At 49.0% G+C, this 15,616-nt stretch overlaps 1 protein-coding gene across 1 annotated transcript in view; it reads right to left on the bottom strand.

The window, feature by feature from the left end:
- The window catches only part of LOC144694292 (glypican-5-like), a 593,756-nt gene that overhangs the window by 304,259 nt on the left and 273,881 nt on the right, over nt 1–15,616 (bottom strand). The window contains exon 9 of the mRNA XM_078564625.1: nt 7,514–7,611. Coding sequence (XP_078420751.1) covers nt 7,514–7,611 — 98 coding nt within the window. The remainder of the gene's footprint in view (nt 1–7,513; nt 7,612–15,616) is intronic.

Genomic DNA, 15,616 nt, shown 5'->3' with positions numbered 1-15,616 from the left:
GAATCACACGTACACTGTCTCCCCCACGGAATCACACATACACTGTCTCCCCAACGGAATCACTCGTACACTGTCTCCCCCACGGAATCACACATACACTGTCTCCCCCACGGAATCACACATACACTGTCTCCCCCACAGAATCACACGTACACTGTCTCCCCAACGGAATCACTCGTACACTGTCTCCCCCACGGAATCACACATACACTGTCTCCCCCACAGAATCACACGTACACTGTCTCCCCAACGGAATCACTCGTACACTGTCTCCCCCACGGAATCACACATACACTGTCTCCGCCACGGAATCACACATACACTGCCTCCCCAACGGAATCACACGTACACTGTCTCCCCCACGGAATCACACATACACTGCCTCCCCAACGGAATCACTCGTACACTGTCTCCCCCACGGAATCACTCGTACACTGTCTCCCCCACGGAATCACACATACACTGTCTCCCCAACGGAATCACTCGTACACTGTCTCCCCCACGGAATCACTCGTACACTGTCTCCCCAACGGAATCACTCGTACACTGTCTCCCCCACAGAATCACACGTACACTGTCTCCCCCACAGAATCACACATACACTGTCTCCCCCACGGAATCACTCGTACACTGTCTCCCCAACGGAATCACTCGTACACTGTCTCCCCCACAGAATCACACATACACTGTCTCCCCCACGGAATCACTCGTACACTGTCTCCCCCACAGAATCACACGTACACTGTCTCCCCCACAGAATCACACATACACTGTCTCCCCAACGGAATCACTCGTACACTGTCTCCCCCACAGAATCACACATACACTGTCTCCCCCACAGAATCACTCGTACACTGTCTCCCCCACAGAATCACACGTACACTGTCTCCCCCACAGAATCACACGTACACTGTCTCCCCCACAGAATCACACGTACACTGTCTCCCCCACAGAATCACACGTACACTGTCTCCCCCACAGAATCACACGTACACTGTCTCCCCCACAGAATCACACGTACACTGTCTCCCCCACAGAATCACACGTACACTGTCTCCCCCACAGAATCACACGTACACTGTCTCCCCCACAGAATCACACGTACACTGTCTCCCCCACAGAATCACTCGTACACTGTCTCCCCCACAGAATCACACATACACTGTCTCCCCCACAGAATCACACGTACACTGTCTCCCCCACAGAATCACTCGTACACTGTCTCCGCCACAGAATCACTCGTACACTGTCTCCCTCACAGAATCACTCGTACACTGTCTCCCCCACGGAATCACACATACACTGTCTCCCCCACAGAATCACAAATACACTGTCTCCCCCACGGAATCACACATACACTGTCTCCCCCACAGAATCACTCGTACACTGTCTCCCCCACGGAATCACACATACACTGTCTCCCCAACGGAATCACTCGTACACTGCCTCCCCCACAGAATCACACATACACTGTCTCCCCCACGGAATCACACATACACTGTCTCCCCCACGGAATCACTCGTACACTGTCTCCCCAACGGAATCACTCGTACACTGTCTCCCCCACAGAATCACACGTACACTGTCTCCCCCACGGAATCACACATACACTGTCTCCCCCACGGAATCACTCGTACACTGTCTCCCCCACGGAATCACACATACACTGTCTCCCCCACGGAATCACTCGTACACTGTCTCCCCAACGGAATCACTCGTACACTGTCTCCCCAACGGAATCACTCGTACACTGTCTCCCCCACGGAATCACACATACACTGTCTCCCCCACAGAATCACACATACACTCGCTCCGCCACGGAATCACACATACACTGTCTCCCCCACAGAATCACGCATACACTGTCTCCCCCACGGAATCACTCGTACACTGTCTCCCCCACGGAATCACACATACACTGTCTCCCCAACGGAATCACTCGTACACTGTCTCCCCCACGGAATCACACATACACTGTCTCCCCAACGGAATCACTCGTACACTGTCTCCCCCACGGAATCACTCGTACACTGTCTCCCCAACGGAATCACTCGTACACTGTCTCCCCCACAGAATCACACATACACTGTCTCCCCCACGGAATCACACATACACTGTCTCCCCCACGGAATCACTCGTACACTGTCTCCCCAACGGAATCACTCGTACACTGTCTCCCCCACAGAATCACACATACACTGTCTCCCCCACAGAATCACACATACACTGTCTCCCCCACAGAATCACACATACACTGTCTCCCCCACGGAATCACTCGTACACTGTCTCCCCAACGGAATCACTCGTACACTGTCTCCCCCACAGAATCACACATACACTGTCTCCCCCACGGAATCACACATACACTGTCTCCCCCACGGAATCACTCGTACACTGTCTCCCCAACGGAATCACTCGTACACTGTCTCCCCCACGGAATCACTCGTACACTGTCTCCCCAACGGAATCACTCGTACACTGTCTCCCCCACGGAATCACACATACACTGTCTCCCCCACGGAATCACTCGTACACTGTCTCCCCAACGGAATCACTCGTACACTGTCTCCCCAACGGAATCACTCATACACTGTCTCCCCCACAGAATCACACATACACTGTCTCCCCCACAGAATCACTCGTACACTGTCTCCCCCACAGAATCACTCGTACACTGTCTCCCCCACGGAATCACACATACACTGTCTCCCCAACGGAATCACTCGTACACTGTCTCCCCCACAGAATCACACATACACTGTCTCCCCCACGGAATCACAAATACACTGTCTCCCCCACAGAATCACTTGTACACTGTCTCCCCCACAGAATCACACATACACTGTCTCCCCAACAGAATCACACATACACTGTCTCCCCCACAGAATCACACATACACTGTCTCCCCCACAGAATCACACATACACTGTCTCCCCCACAGAATCACACATACACTGTCTCCCCCACAGAATCACACATACACTGTCTCCCGCACAGAATCACACATACACTGTCTCCCCCACAGAATCACACATACACTGTCTCCCCCACGGAATCACACATACACTGTCTCCCCCACGGAATCACACATACACTGTCTCCCCCACGGAATCACTCGTACACTGTCTCCCCCACAGAATCACACATACACTGTCTCCCCCACGGAATCACTCGTACACTGTCTCCCCCACAGAATCACACATACACTGTCTCCCCCACAGAATCACACATACACTGTCTCCCCCACGGAATCACACATACACTGTCTCCCCCACATAATCACTCGTACACTGTCTCCCCCACAGAATCACACATACACTGTCTCCCCCACAGAATCACACGTACACTGTCTCCCCCACAGAATCACACGTACACTGTCTCCCCCACAGAATCACACGTACACTGTCTCCCCCACAGAATCACACGTACACTGTCTCCCCCACAGAATCACACGTACACTGTCTCCCCCACAGAATCACACATACACTGTCTCCCCCACAGAATCACTCGTACACTGTCTCCCCCACAGAATCACACATACACTGTCTCCCCCACAGAATCACACGTACACTGTCTCCCCCACAGAATTACACATACACTGTCTCCCCCACAGAATCACTCGTACACTGTCTCCCCCACGGAATCACACATACACTGTCTCCCCCACAGAATCACAAATACACTGTCTCCCCCACGGAATCACACATACACTGTCTCCCCCACGGAATCACACGTACACTGTCTCCCCCACGGAATCACTCGTACACTGTCTCCCCCACAGAATCACACATACACTGTCTCCCCCACGGAATCACACATACACTGTCTCCCCCACAGAATCACACATACACTGTCTCCCCCACAGAATCACAAATACACTGTCTCCCCCACGGAATCACTCGTACACTGTCTCCCCCACGGAATCACACATACACTGTCTCCGCCACGGAATCACAAATACACTGTCTCCCCCACGGAATCACTCGTACACTGTCTCCCCCACGGAATCACTCGTACACTGTCTCCCCCACGGAATCACTCGTACACTGTCTCCCCCACGGAATCACTCGTACACTGTATCCCCCACGGAATCACTCGTACACTGTCTCCCCCACAGAATCACTCGTACACTGTCTCCCCAACGGAATCACTCGTACACTGTCTCCCCCACGGAATCACTCGTACACTGTCTCCCCCACGGAATCACTCGTACACTGTCTCCCCCACGGAATCACACATACACTGTCTCCCCCACAGAATCACACGTACACTGTCACCCCCACAGAATCACACATACACTGTCTCCCCCACAGAATCACACATACACTGTCTCCCCCACAGAATCACACATACACTGTCTCCCCCACAGAATCACACATACACTGTCTCCCCCACAGAATCACACATACACTGTCTCCCCCACAGAATCACACATACACTGTCTCCCCCACAGAATCACTCGTACACTGTCTCCCCCACGGAATCACACATACACTGTCTCCCCCACAGAATCACACATACACTGTCTCCCCCACGGAATCACACATACACTATCTCCCCCACGGAATCACACATACACTGTCTCCCCCACGGAATCACTCATACACTCTCCGTCTCAGGATCATTCATACGTCCTCTCCGTCACAGAATCACTCCTCAACAATTTCTCCATTACAGAATCACTCTTCCACTCTCCCCTTCACAGAATCACTCCTTGATAATTCTGCCATTCCAAAATCGCTCTTCCATTCCCCTTTTCATGGAATCTCTCTTCCACATTCTCTCCTTTGTCAAATTATTCAACACTTCCACTTCCACAGAATAATTTCGGCTTTCTTCACAGAAGTATTCTTCAACTATTATTCACAGAATCACTCGGATTATCTCCTTTATGGAATCACTATTCAATTTTTCTCTTCACAAAAGCCTGCGTTGACTCTGCCTCTTGATTGAAGCGACCTTCACCTCTCTCTCTTTTGCAGCATTGCTCTTTGACTCTCTTGCTCTTTACAGAATTATTCTTCCTCCTTTCATCCCATCAAATTTTCTGATCACACAGAAACACCTTCCCCTACGCATCCCACAAGTTCACAAAGTCACTGCTCTTCCTGAATGCTGCTCAGCGCCAGTCCCACCTCTGACGCTGTTGTTGTGTCTCAGTAGTAGACTCTCTGCCACATATTGCAGGATGAGACATTTCTATCCGACACTAGTTATTGTAAGATCAGAAATGTCCACATCAGAGTCCACTCCCAGTCTCAAGTCCAAGGTGCAGCCAGGGCCAACAGTGAGGAGCATATAAGGGAAGAAAGAAGTGACCATGACCCCATGAACAACTGCTTGTGACTTCCTCCCACAGCCCGGGTAGAGTTATGGCTAGCCCAAATCACCTGTATCATTTTGGTGGGCACACCGCTTATGGCATCTGCACTTATCCAGAAGCTTCTTATATCAGGCAAACAGCACTGATTACAAAGACGTCACTTCTAACGTATTAAGCACGCTGACTGTTCCAGGCAGTTCAGTGCGTAGCGATTTAAAAGCTCAGCAAATTTCACACAAAATTGGCTCTTCAATCGGCTATGTGCAATGTTATCCTGGAGGCAGTCAGAAAGTGAAGACTTTGAATAGTGTTAATCCACCCATATGGCGGGGAAATCGTGTTACCACCAAAGTACTTGCCAAATGCGGTGGGGAACGGTATGTGGAACAGCTCCTCCCCCATCCACAAGAGGGGCAAAGGTAATCGTGAGCAGCCTCTCAGTTGAGCTTGCAGTTGTAATCCACCCTAGTAAGGGTTAAACCACTATGAAAAATGTTCTGAGGTAATTCAGAGATTGGATTGTTTGGAATGAAATACTGTTTACAGAAGGAAATCATTTGTTTTTGATTAAGCAAATCTGGTCTGTCGATGACGCAATAGGTCAAGTGACCTCTGTAAACTCAAGTGGTTTAGGAGCAGTGAGAATGATTGGAAAACCTGATACACAGTTTTGCCCCAACTCACTGCCAGTCTTTCTTTGTAAGACAAAACCATATCCCAGAGATTTTGACATATTTATATAAGCTATGTCTATGGCAGCAGGGGGCAAAAAAAGGGATTTTTTTGAGGGCATTGTTAATTTTTGTCAGCTCCTGCTTCTCAGTAGCTTGCGTTTTCACAACCTCTTTAAACCATCCTAACGCACAACACAGATAAGAGAATGGATCGAGAGGTAGGAGACGGTTTAGGAGGATAGATGCATAGGTGTTCCAGGAGCTTTGAAACACAAGTTTATAAAGGTGGCTCTGCATTGAGCCCATCCCAGTCAGCATAAGGTTAAAGCCTGCTGGGGTAACAGCATGCCAAAGTCAGATCCAGAACTCGGGGCGGACTATACCCTACAGATTGTGCTGGGGCAAATATTTCATGGTGATTCCTAACGTGTAGTAAAACTGCTCAACGGGAACACAGAAGTACAGCCATTTGGGTCAATTAGCTCCTCCATTGATAAAAAGCATAGCATCATAGAAAAATTACAGCTCAGAAGGAGACCATTCAGCCCATTACATTCATGCTGGCTCTCCACAAGGGCAAGTCAACTAATCCCACTCCTCGACCTTCTCCCCTTGGCCCTGCAAATTTTTGTTTTCAAGAGCGTATCCAATTCCCCTTTGATAGCCACGAAAATCTCCCTTTCTCACACTCAAACTGTGCATTCCAGACCCTAATCACTTGCTGTGCACAAAAAACCTTTTTCTCATGGCGCCATCAGTTCTTTTATCAATCACACTAAATTGGTGTCCTTTGGTTCTCGTTCCTTTGCCAATGGGAAAGGTTCTCCCTATCTACTCTGTCCAGACCCCTTATGGTTTTGAACAATTCTGTCACATCTCCTCTCACTCTTCTCTTCTCTAAGGACAGCAACCCCAGTTTCTTCAATCTATGTAACTGAAGTCTCTGGAACTATTCTCGTAAACCTTTGCTGTACCCTCTCTAAAGTCTTCGCATTCTCCCTAAATGTCATGCCCAGGATTGGCACAATGCTCCAGTTGAGGCTCCAGTTAAAGGTTCTTTCTAACTTCTTTGCTTCTGTACTCTATGCTTCCATTTCTAAAGCCCAAGATCCCAAATGCCTTTTAAACTACTTTCTCAAGCTATCCTGCCACCTTTAATCATGTACCCGAGATCACCCTGTTTCTGCAACCTCTTCAGAAATGTACCCTTTAGTTTATGTTGCCTCTCCTCATTCTTGGTACCAAAATGAATCACTTGGCACTTCTCTGCATTAAATTTCATCTGCCACCTGTCAGCTCATTCCACCAGCCTGTCTATGTCCTTTTGAAGTCTGTAACTATCCTCCTCACCGTTCACAATACTTCCAAGTTTTGTGTCATCTGAAAATTTTGAAATTGTGCCCCATGCACTCAAGTCAGGGTTAACTTTCTCCGCTTAACATGGCATTTTCTACATTTCTGAACAGTTCCCTCTTATTTGCCTCCTTTCAAAGCTGAAGATTCCAAATGTTTTCACCTTCCATAACTCAGTCCTCCTGGTATCAGAGACCAGATGTGGTGGCCCTTTTGGTGCAATGCTCCCACAGGTGAAAAACTCCTCTTGGGCCTCGATGACTGGAATTGAACACAATGCTCAAAGTGCAGACTGATCAAAGCTGTGGCATCAAGTCCCAAAAACCCTCCAATCTTACTGCACATTCGGCCCATTGTGCCTATGCACCACTCCCGTAGTCCTGTAAGTTGCAAAGGGAACAACTTCTCTGTGCTTACAAAAACCAAAGGCAGAAAGGAACAAACTACCTACTGGGTGCGTACACACAAGCTTAAAAAAAGGAACATTATCTAAAAGAAAAGAATGAACTTGCATTTATATAGCACCTTTCACAGCCTCAGGATGTTCCAAAGCACTTTACAGCCAAATAAGTGCCATTTGAGGTGCTGTCGTTACAGTAATGTAGGAAACACAGTGGTTCGTACACTGCAAGGTTCCACAACCAGGGGTATAATAAGGGAAAACAAAAACAAAAATACCTGGAAAAACTCAGCAGCTCTGGCAGCATCTGCGGAGAGGAACACAGTTAACGTTTCGAGTCCGAATGACCCTTCAACAGAACTAAGTAAAAATAGAAGAGAGGTGAAATATAAGCTGGTTTAAGGGGGGGGGTGGGACAAGTGGAGCTGGATAGGGGGTCAGTGATAGGTGGAGATAACCAAAAGATGTCACAGACAAAAGGACAAAGAGGTGTTGAAAGTGGTGATATTATCTAAACAATGTGCTAATTAAGGGTAGAAAGCAGGACGAGCAAGGTACAGATAGCCCTAGTGGGGGTGGGGTGGGGGGAAGGAATCAAAAAAGGCTAAAAGGTAGAGATAAAACAATGGATGGAAATACATTTAAAAATAATGGAAATAGGTGGGAAAAGAAAAATATATATAAATTATTGTAAAAAAAAGGGGGGGAAATCGGAAAGGGTGTGGGGATGGAGGAGAGAGTTCAAGATCTAAAATTGTTGAACTCAATATTCAGTCCGGAAGGCTGTAAAGTGCCTAGTCGGAAGATGAGATGCTGTTCCTCCAGTTTGCATTGAGCTTCACTGGAACAGTGCAGCAAGCCAAGGACGGACATGTGGGCATGAGAGCATGGTGGAGTGTTGAAATGGCCAGCAACAGGGAGGTCTGGGTAATGCTTGCGGACAGACCGCAGGTGTTCCGCAAAGCGGTCACCCAGTCTGCGTTTGGTCTCTCCAATGTAGAGGAAACCGCATTGGGAGCAGCGAACGCAGTAGACTAAGTTGAGGGAAGTGCAAGTGAAATGCTGCTTCACTTGAAAGGAGTGTTTGGGCCCTTGGACGGTGAGGACAGGGGAAATAAAGGGGCAGGTGTTGCACCTTCTGCGGTTGCATGGGAAGGTGCGTGGGAGGGGGTTGAGGTGTAGGGGGTGATGGAGAAGTGGACCAGGGTGTCCCGGAGGGAATAATCCCTGCGGAATGCCACCAGGGTGGGTGATGGGAAGATGTGTTTGGTGGTGGCATCATGCTAGAGTTGGCGGAAATGGTGGAGGATGATCCTTTGAATGTTGAGGCTGGTGGGGTGTAATAAGGGATTCATTATTGGTTGAGGGATAAAAATGGGCCAGGGTGCCGAGGAGAACAACCCTCCTCTTCTTTGAACAGTGGCGCGGGATATTTTTAAAGGGGCCTGGGGCCTCGGTTTAACATCCCATCCAGAAGATGGCACCTCAGACAAGGCACGGAGGTATACTTCTTGAAGCTTAGTTCAAAAGAGGGGTGCTAATGGGTTATGGGAGCCTAAGGAGTCTCATTCAGCAGGCTTTCTGGCACTGAACTGACATTAAATATAAGTAGCTTGAGTTTGGGCTTAAATCATCTTATAGCCATGACAATTAGCCATAAATACCCAAATACACTACTAGTATGGGTAGTTTCTATTGACAGATGTGGAATTGCATGACTGAGCTATTCTTCTACCTTGCAATCAGCACAGAGAAGCAAATGGAGATGCTATAGACATCTGCATTGGATGGAGTGTCTGCTTATTTCTCACCGTAGCAAGCTGCATCTTTGCAGACTGCTTCCTCATGGGTTTGTAATATTACAGCTAAGACCAAAGCCAATATAAAGGATCATGGGGATTAGTAACACAATCTCTCCACCAATCCCCCATGTGATGGCATTTTCTCTGTGAAAGGGCCTTATAACTTGGAACAGCTGTCCCTGCTAACCCACGTTCTGATGTCCCCATCTTCATCAGCCAAGCCTGATGGGTGTCTTGTTCCACAAGCCTGGCTGTGTTCAACTTCCGAGCCCATACTTGCGGGGAGCTGAGATAATTGTCAGAGGGATGGCTTCAGTTCGAAATGGAAAGGCCAAAAACACAGTAATAAGTTGTGTTTATTTAGTGTCTTTAACTTGGTAAACATTTCCAAGGTGCTTTACAGAAGTGAAAAAGTGCACCAAGCGGTAGGAAGAGGAACAGGAGCTGGGCAAGTAAAAAAAAATGGTGGATTTAAAGAGAGAGGTGCTGAGATAACTTTTCAAGATGTGGGAGACAGGCATCTAGGCAGAAGGGTTTCGGGAGAGAATTTCAGGGTGTAGGGCCAGTACAAAACTCTGTCCCTGAAAATGGAATAGATGAGGCCAAAAACAGTGAGACAGCATCAATGTGTAGAGGCAAGCCTTGTAGGATTTAAAAATAATCATCCCAGTTTACATCCAGGTTCATTTGTGAGCAGATTACATTACCACAGAACTATTTGCTTTAATTACAGTCCGGAAGGGTTCAGGGCAAATTCTCCTTTTCTAACCAGCAAAGCACCCTTGGCCTTGATTTTCCCACAGAGCAGCTGAAATGAAGGCATTGTTTACTTTCTGTTTGATTTAGTTTTTTTCAGTCTCCGAGCCCAGGCACTGACACTGGATCTCATGAGACAGGCAGACATTAATATAAACAAGAAAAAAAAAATTCCTTTATCATTCAACATTCTCGGGCCTCACCTTCTCCGTCAGAGACAATGGCCATCTCTTTTAATGCCTAAAGGCATTTGAACCAAGTGAACCAACCAGAATCAACCTCCATTTAGCAAAGTAACTACAGGATATTTGTTGATGATTAATGGATAGAAATATTCTGTTACAGCAAGCTTTATTGATGTTTCAATGCGCTGTTGAGAGCAAGCACATCATAATTCCTCAAGCATTGGCATTAGTTGTAACCTTTCACTACTTGGAGTAATGTCTGTGCTAAAAATGCCTCTTCTGTTGGTAACAAGCCGTTTTAACCATTACGCAGATGACCACAAGTTCATGGGTTTGGTAAGGATATAATAAAACTTTACATTTACATAGTGCCTGAAGAAGGGAACAACAGGATCGAGGTACATATAAATCAGCATTTTAAAGGGGAGACAGATGGAACAGCTTTGGGAAGAAATTCCACAGCTTAACACTAAACCAGCTAAAGGCACAGTCACCAGCGGCAGAGTTGACGAAAGCAGGGGAAATTAAGTGTTGGTGGACAAGGAGCCAGTGCAGCTCAGCGAACAGAGGCTAATGGGTGACTGGAAGTTGGTGCAAGGTCAGGCACAGGCAGCAGAGTTTCAAATGAGCTCAAGTTCATGGCAGGGAGGCCAGCTGGGAGAGCATTGGCATTTTCAAATCTAGGAGTAACACCAGCATGTTTAAGAATTTCAACAGCTGACGCGGTGATGAAAAGGTGAAGTGCGAGAATTTTTTGGAGGTTGAAGGAGGGGATCTTGGTTGTGGATATGGGGATCAGAAACGCAGCTCAGGGTCAAATAGAATGCCAAAGTTATTAACGTTAAACAGACACTAGGGTGGCGAATGGAATCTGCCATTGAAGATGTCCTTCTCCTCTCATTTGTCGAAATGCCGTTCTTGTTGGGATGTTCTTGTTGCGGCTTGAGGGCTGAGACTTGGATGTGCCCTGCAAGGTGTCCCTCAGGTGGGGTTGGCCAGGCTGCAATGGAGCTGCAGGTAGAGAGTGGACTAATCAATGCTCCTCTGTCCTTTCAGGAGAAGGTGAGCCATAACTAGAGAGGTCACACACAGGTGGAGGGCAGCTCAACCTGCTGCTGCTCACCAGTTTCAAGCAGGATGCCCTAGAGCTAGAGAGCTGGCACGCTACACGTGTGGCCCAGCATGGAGAGACGGAGGTGCCATATGAAGGTAAGAGTGCCGCACACAGAGGTGAGAGTATTGGATTGTGCAACCATTCTAGTGTAATGTCTTCATTGCTGGGAGCCTCAAACCTGGAGTCCCCATTGATCAGTGAAAGACAATGACACCTTAATGCAGATCCCCATTGTCTCACCAGGGTGCCTGGCATGCACAGTGGCAGTGTGATGAATTTAACTCATGACATGTCCTTGTTCTCCCTTAGATTTGCCAGCACGCACTCGCTCTCTGGACCCTGAAGGGCCACCCCTGATGGCAGAGGGCAACCAGGCTTCATTTGCACCTGCATCACACCCAATCTCAGAACCAGGCACCAGCGCAGATACCAGCACTTTGGTGAGCATAAGATCAGCGGCTAGCATGTCGGTGCACAGTGGTGAAGGCACTTCACACTCGCTTAAGGTGCAGGCAGAGGCAGAGACTGCCCAGGGTGCCGGCAGCTGGAGGACTGCTGGGGACCAGGATGATGCTCAGTCGAAGGCAGCTGATGAACATCTGGAGTTGTCCATTAGGCTACAGACGCTGGATGTCCAGCAGGGTGTGTGGGAAGATCTGGCAGAGGCCCATGAGGGTCTGTGTGCCATGGTCTCCATTGAGGAGGCATGCATGCAGAGCATGAGCACTGTGTTGATCCTCATGACCGAGCACAATGCCTCCTCCATGGAGAGAGTGGTGAATCTCATGGAGAGGCTCCTCCAGGGACACAATCAGGGGTTCCTGGGGTTGCGCTTAGGCCTGCAAGCCCCCACACAGGCAATTACCTCAGATGGTCAGTGCCAGTGTGGGAGATGGATGAGGCACCCAGTTTCCCAGCTAGGTGCCCATCCATCAATGCTGAGCAGAGAGGTCCAGAGTGACCTCACAGAGCATGAGCTGCTTGTTGTCTCTGCGGGCTACTCCGAGGGCGCTCTGGGTGAGGGGAGCAGCTCCTCCGCCCCTCCGTCAGTGACTGTGACATCTGATGAGGCTGCGATGACTGGGGAGGTGCCAGCACTGCCACTGGCCACTCCCTCCCAGGCGGGGCCAGCACAGGCTCCACTGGCCAGAGGATGACCACCAAGGTCATCACGACAGCAGAGTCAGCAGGCTATCTCCAATGCCAATGCCAGCAGTTGTGGAGGGCGGGGTGGGGGTGGGGGTCCAGGCACCAAGACGTTGCACTCAGAATCGTAAGTTAAAGGCACCATGAGCACACGAAGGTCTGTTCACGGGTGACTTTCTGTTCATTTATGTTTGCTTTATATGTCTGCTGGTGTGGACATCAAGGCCAGTAATGGTAATGTTATTATGCTTTCAATGTGACAATAACATTAAATTTGCTTTTGTTCTGATTGCTTGAGCATGCCTCGTCTTTTTTTACTCTGGTGCAGGGTATGCCAGTATGTAATTCTGGACGTGGGTGGCTCAATACTTTATTGCACAGGCATTGAGTGGACTTTTGGTTCAAATGAAAGGGTCTTTCCAGACATGTGGGATGGAGGCGGCAGCCCTGGCATGGGGTGGAAGCAGATCTTTGGCAGCCTAGCTGAAGAAGCGGTGGATCAAGGCGTTCCTGGTGTTCCTGCCTCCCTGGAGGTTACCGAGGTCTGCCCCCACACCCTCAGCGTTCCCCTCACCGTGCTCCTCTTCCGACTCACGTCTGGACTCATCCTCTGTGGCCTGTGCAGCTGTGTCAAGATCCTCTTCCTCCAGTAGGTCCCCCCTTGCCAGTGCCACATTGTGGAGAGGGCAGCATGCAACCACTGTCAGTGACACCCACTCTGGACGTATTGCAGTGCACCCCTTGAATCATCCAGGCATCAGAAGCACATCTTCAGAAGACCTATGGATAGTCTTTGTCACCCAGCAGCCATCTATCCAGTCGGGCTGGAGCACTGAACAGCCTCGGCACCTGGGGTGCCTCAGGATATACGCGTCATGGGAACTGCCAGAGTACCTTGCACAGATTTGCACAATATGCATCCTTTGGTCACACACTATATACACGTTCATGGAGTGGATTCCTTTCCTTTTGACGAAGGCACCCGGCTGACCCACTGGCACATGTGTGAAGTTGATGGCACCCTGGATGCGGGAGAACCCAGCAATCACTGCAAAGCCTCTGGCTCACTCAGTCTGGCTGGCCTTTTCCGTGCGGTAAAGAATAAAGGTCAGAATCTACATGAACAGAGACTCTGTCACCAGCTTGACGCAACTGTGGACAGCTGATTGGGAGACACCACACTGATCCCCCACTGACCCCTGGAAAGAGCCAGAGCAATAGAAGTTGAGGGCCACTGTGACCTTCAGAGCTACTGGCATGGGGTGTCCGCCCAGACAGTCGGAGCTGATCTCAGGCCCAATCATCTGGCAAATGGAGTTCACTGACTCCCTTGAGAGGCGGAGCCTCCTTCAGCATTGCACCTCAGACATATTGAGGTAGCTGCATCACTGCCCGTAAACCCTGCAGCAGGATAGTGATATCTTCAGCAGCCTCTTCCAACTTGGACTTCCTGCTGACCCTGCGCCTCTTGTGCCTGTGCCTCTCCTCCCACAGGTCCCTCCTCTGGAGGCTGTATTAGGACACCTGGCCTCCTCTCCCTTCTGCCCCTCTCTTCCTCCTCAGAGGAGCTGCTACCAGTGGAGACCGCAATCCCCATGACCAGGTAATGGAAGGCTGTCTGATACCTGGAAGGGTTCACATGGTCTGAATCCTCCAGGGCCCTTGGAGACACCAATAAGTCCTGAAATAAAGCCTGGAAATGCATTGAAACATAGAAACTAGGAGGAGCAGACCATTCGGCCGTTCGAGCCTTCTCTGCCATTCAATTTGATCATGGCTGATCCTCTATCTCAATGCTATATTCCCACTTTCTCTCCATACCCCTTGATGCCCCTAATATCCAAAAATTTATCAATTTCTTTCTTGAAAATGCTCAGTGACCCAGCCTCCACAGCCTTCCACAGGTTGACCACCCTCTGAGTGAAGAAACTTTTCCTCATCTCAGTCCTAAATGGCCTAGCCCGTATCCGGAGACTGTGGCCCCTGGTTCTAGACTCCCCAACCAGGGGAAACATCCTGCCTGCATCCAGTCTGTCTAGCCCTGTTAGAATTTTATACATTTCAATCAGATCCCCTCTCATTCTTCTAAACTCTAGTAAATACAGGCCCAGTCGAACCAATTTCTCCTCATACGACAGTCCTGCCATCCCCGCTATCAGCCTAGTGAACCTTCGCTGCACTCCCTCTATGGCAAGTATAACCTTTCTTAGGTAGGGAGACCAAAACTGCACACAGTACTCCAGGTGTGGTCTCACCAAGGCCCTGTATAACTGCGGTAAGACATCCCTACTACTGAAATCAAATCCTCTTGCAATGAAGGCCAACATACCATTTGCCTTCCTAATTGTTTGCTGCACCTGCCTATTTACTTTCATTGACTGGTGTACAAGGACACCCAGATCCCTTTGTACATCCACATTTCCCAATATATCACCATTTAAATAATACTCTGCCTTTCTGTTTTTCACACTGAAGCATAAAACTTCACTTTTATCCTGCATCTGCCATGTGTTTACTGCATCTGCCATGTGTTTGCCCACACACACAATATGTCTACATCGCCCTGAAGCCTTCTTGCATCCTCCTCTCAACCCCGCCCAGTTTTGTCTTGTCAGCAAACTTGGAAATATTGTATTTGGTTCCCTCATCCAAGTCATTCATACATATTGTGAATAGCTGAGGCCCAAGCACAGATCCTTGTGGTACACCACTAGTCACCACCTGCCACCCGGAAAAAGACCCATTTATTCCCACTCTCTGTTTCCGGTCTGTCAACCAATTCTCAATCCATGTCAGTATATTATCCCCAATCCCATGTGCTTTAATTTTTCCTACTACACCACATCCACTGGTTCTCTCTTAT

This window comes from Cetorhinus maximus, chromosome 19, assembly GCF_964194155.1.
Source record: "Cetorhinus maximus chromosome 19, sCetMax3.hap1.1, whole genome shotgun sequence".
Lineage (NCBI taxonomy): Eukaryota > Metazoa > Chordata > Chondrichthyes > Lamniformes > Cetorhinidae > Cetorhinus > Cetorhinus maximus.
This window is presented reverse-complemented; position numbering and strand designations above follow the sequence as displayed.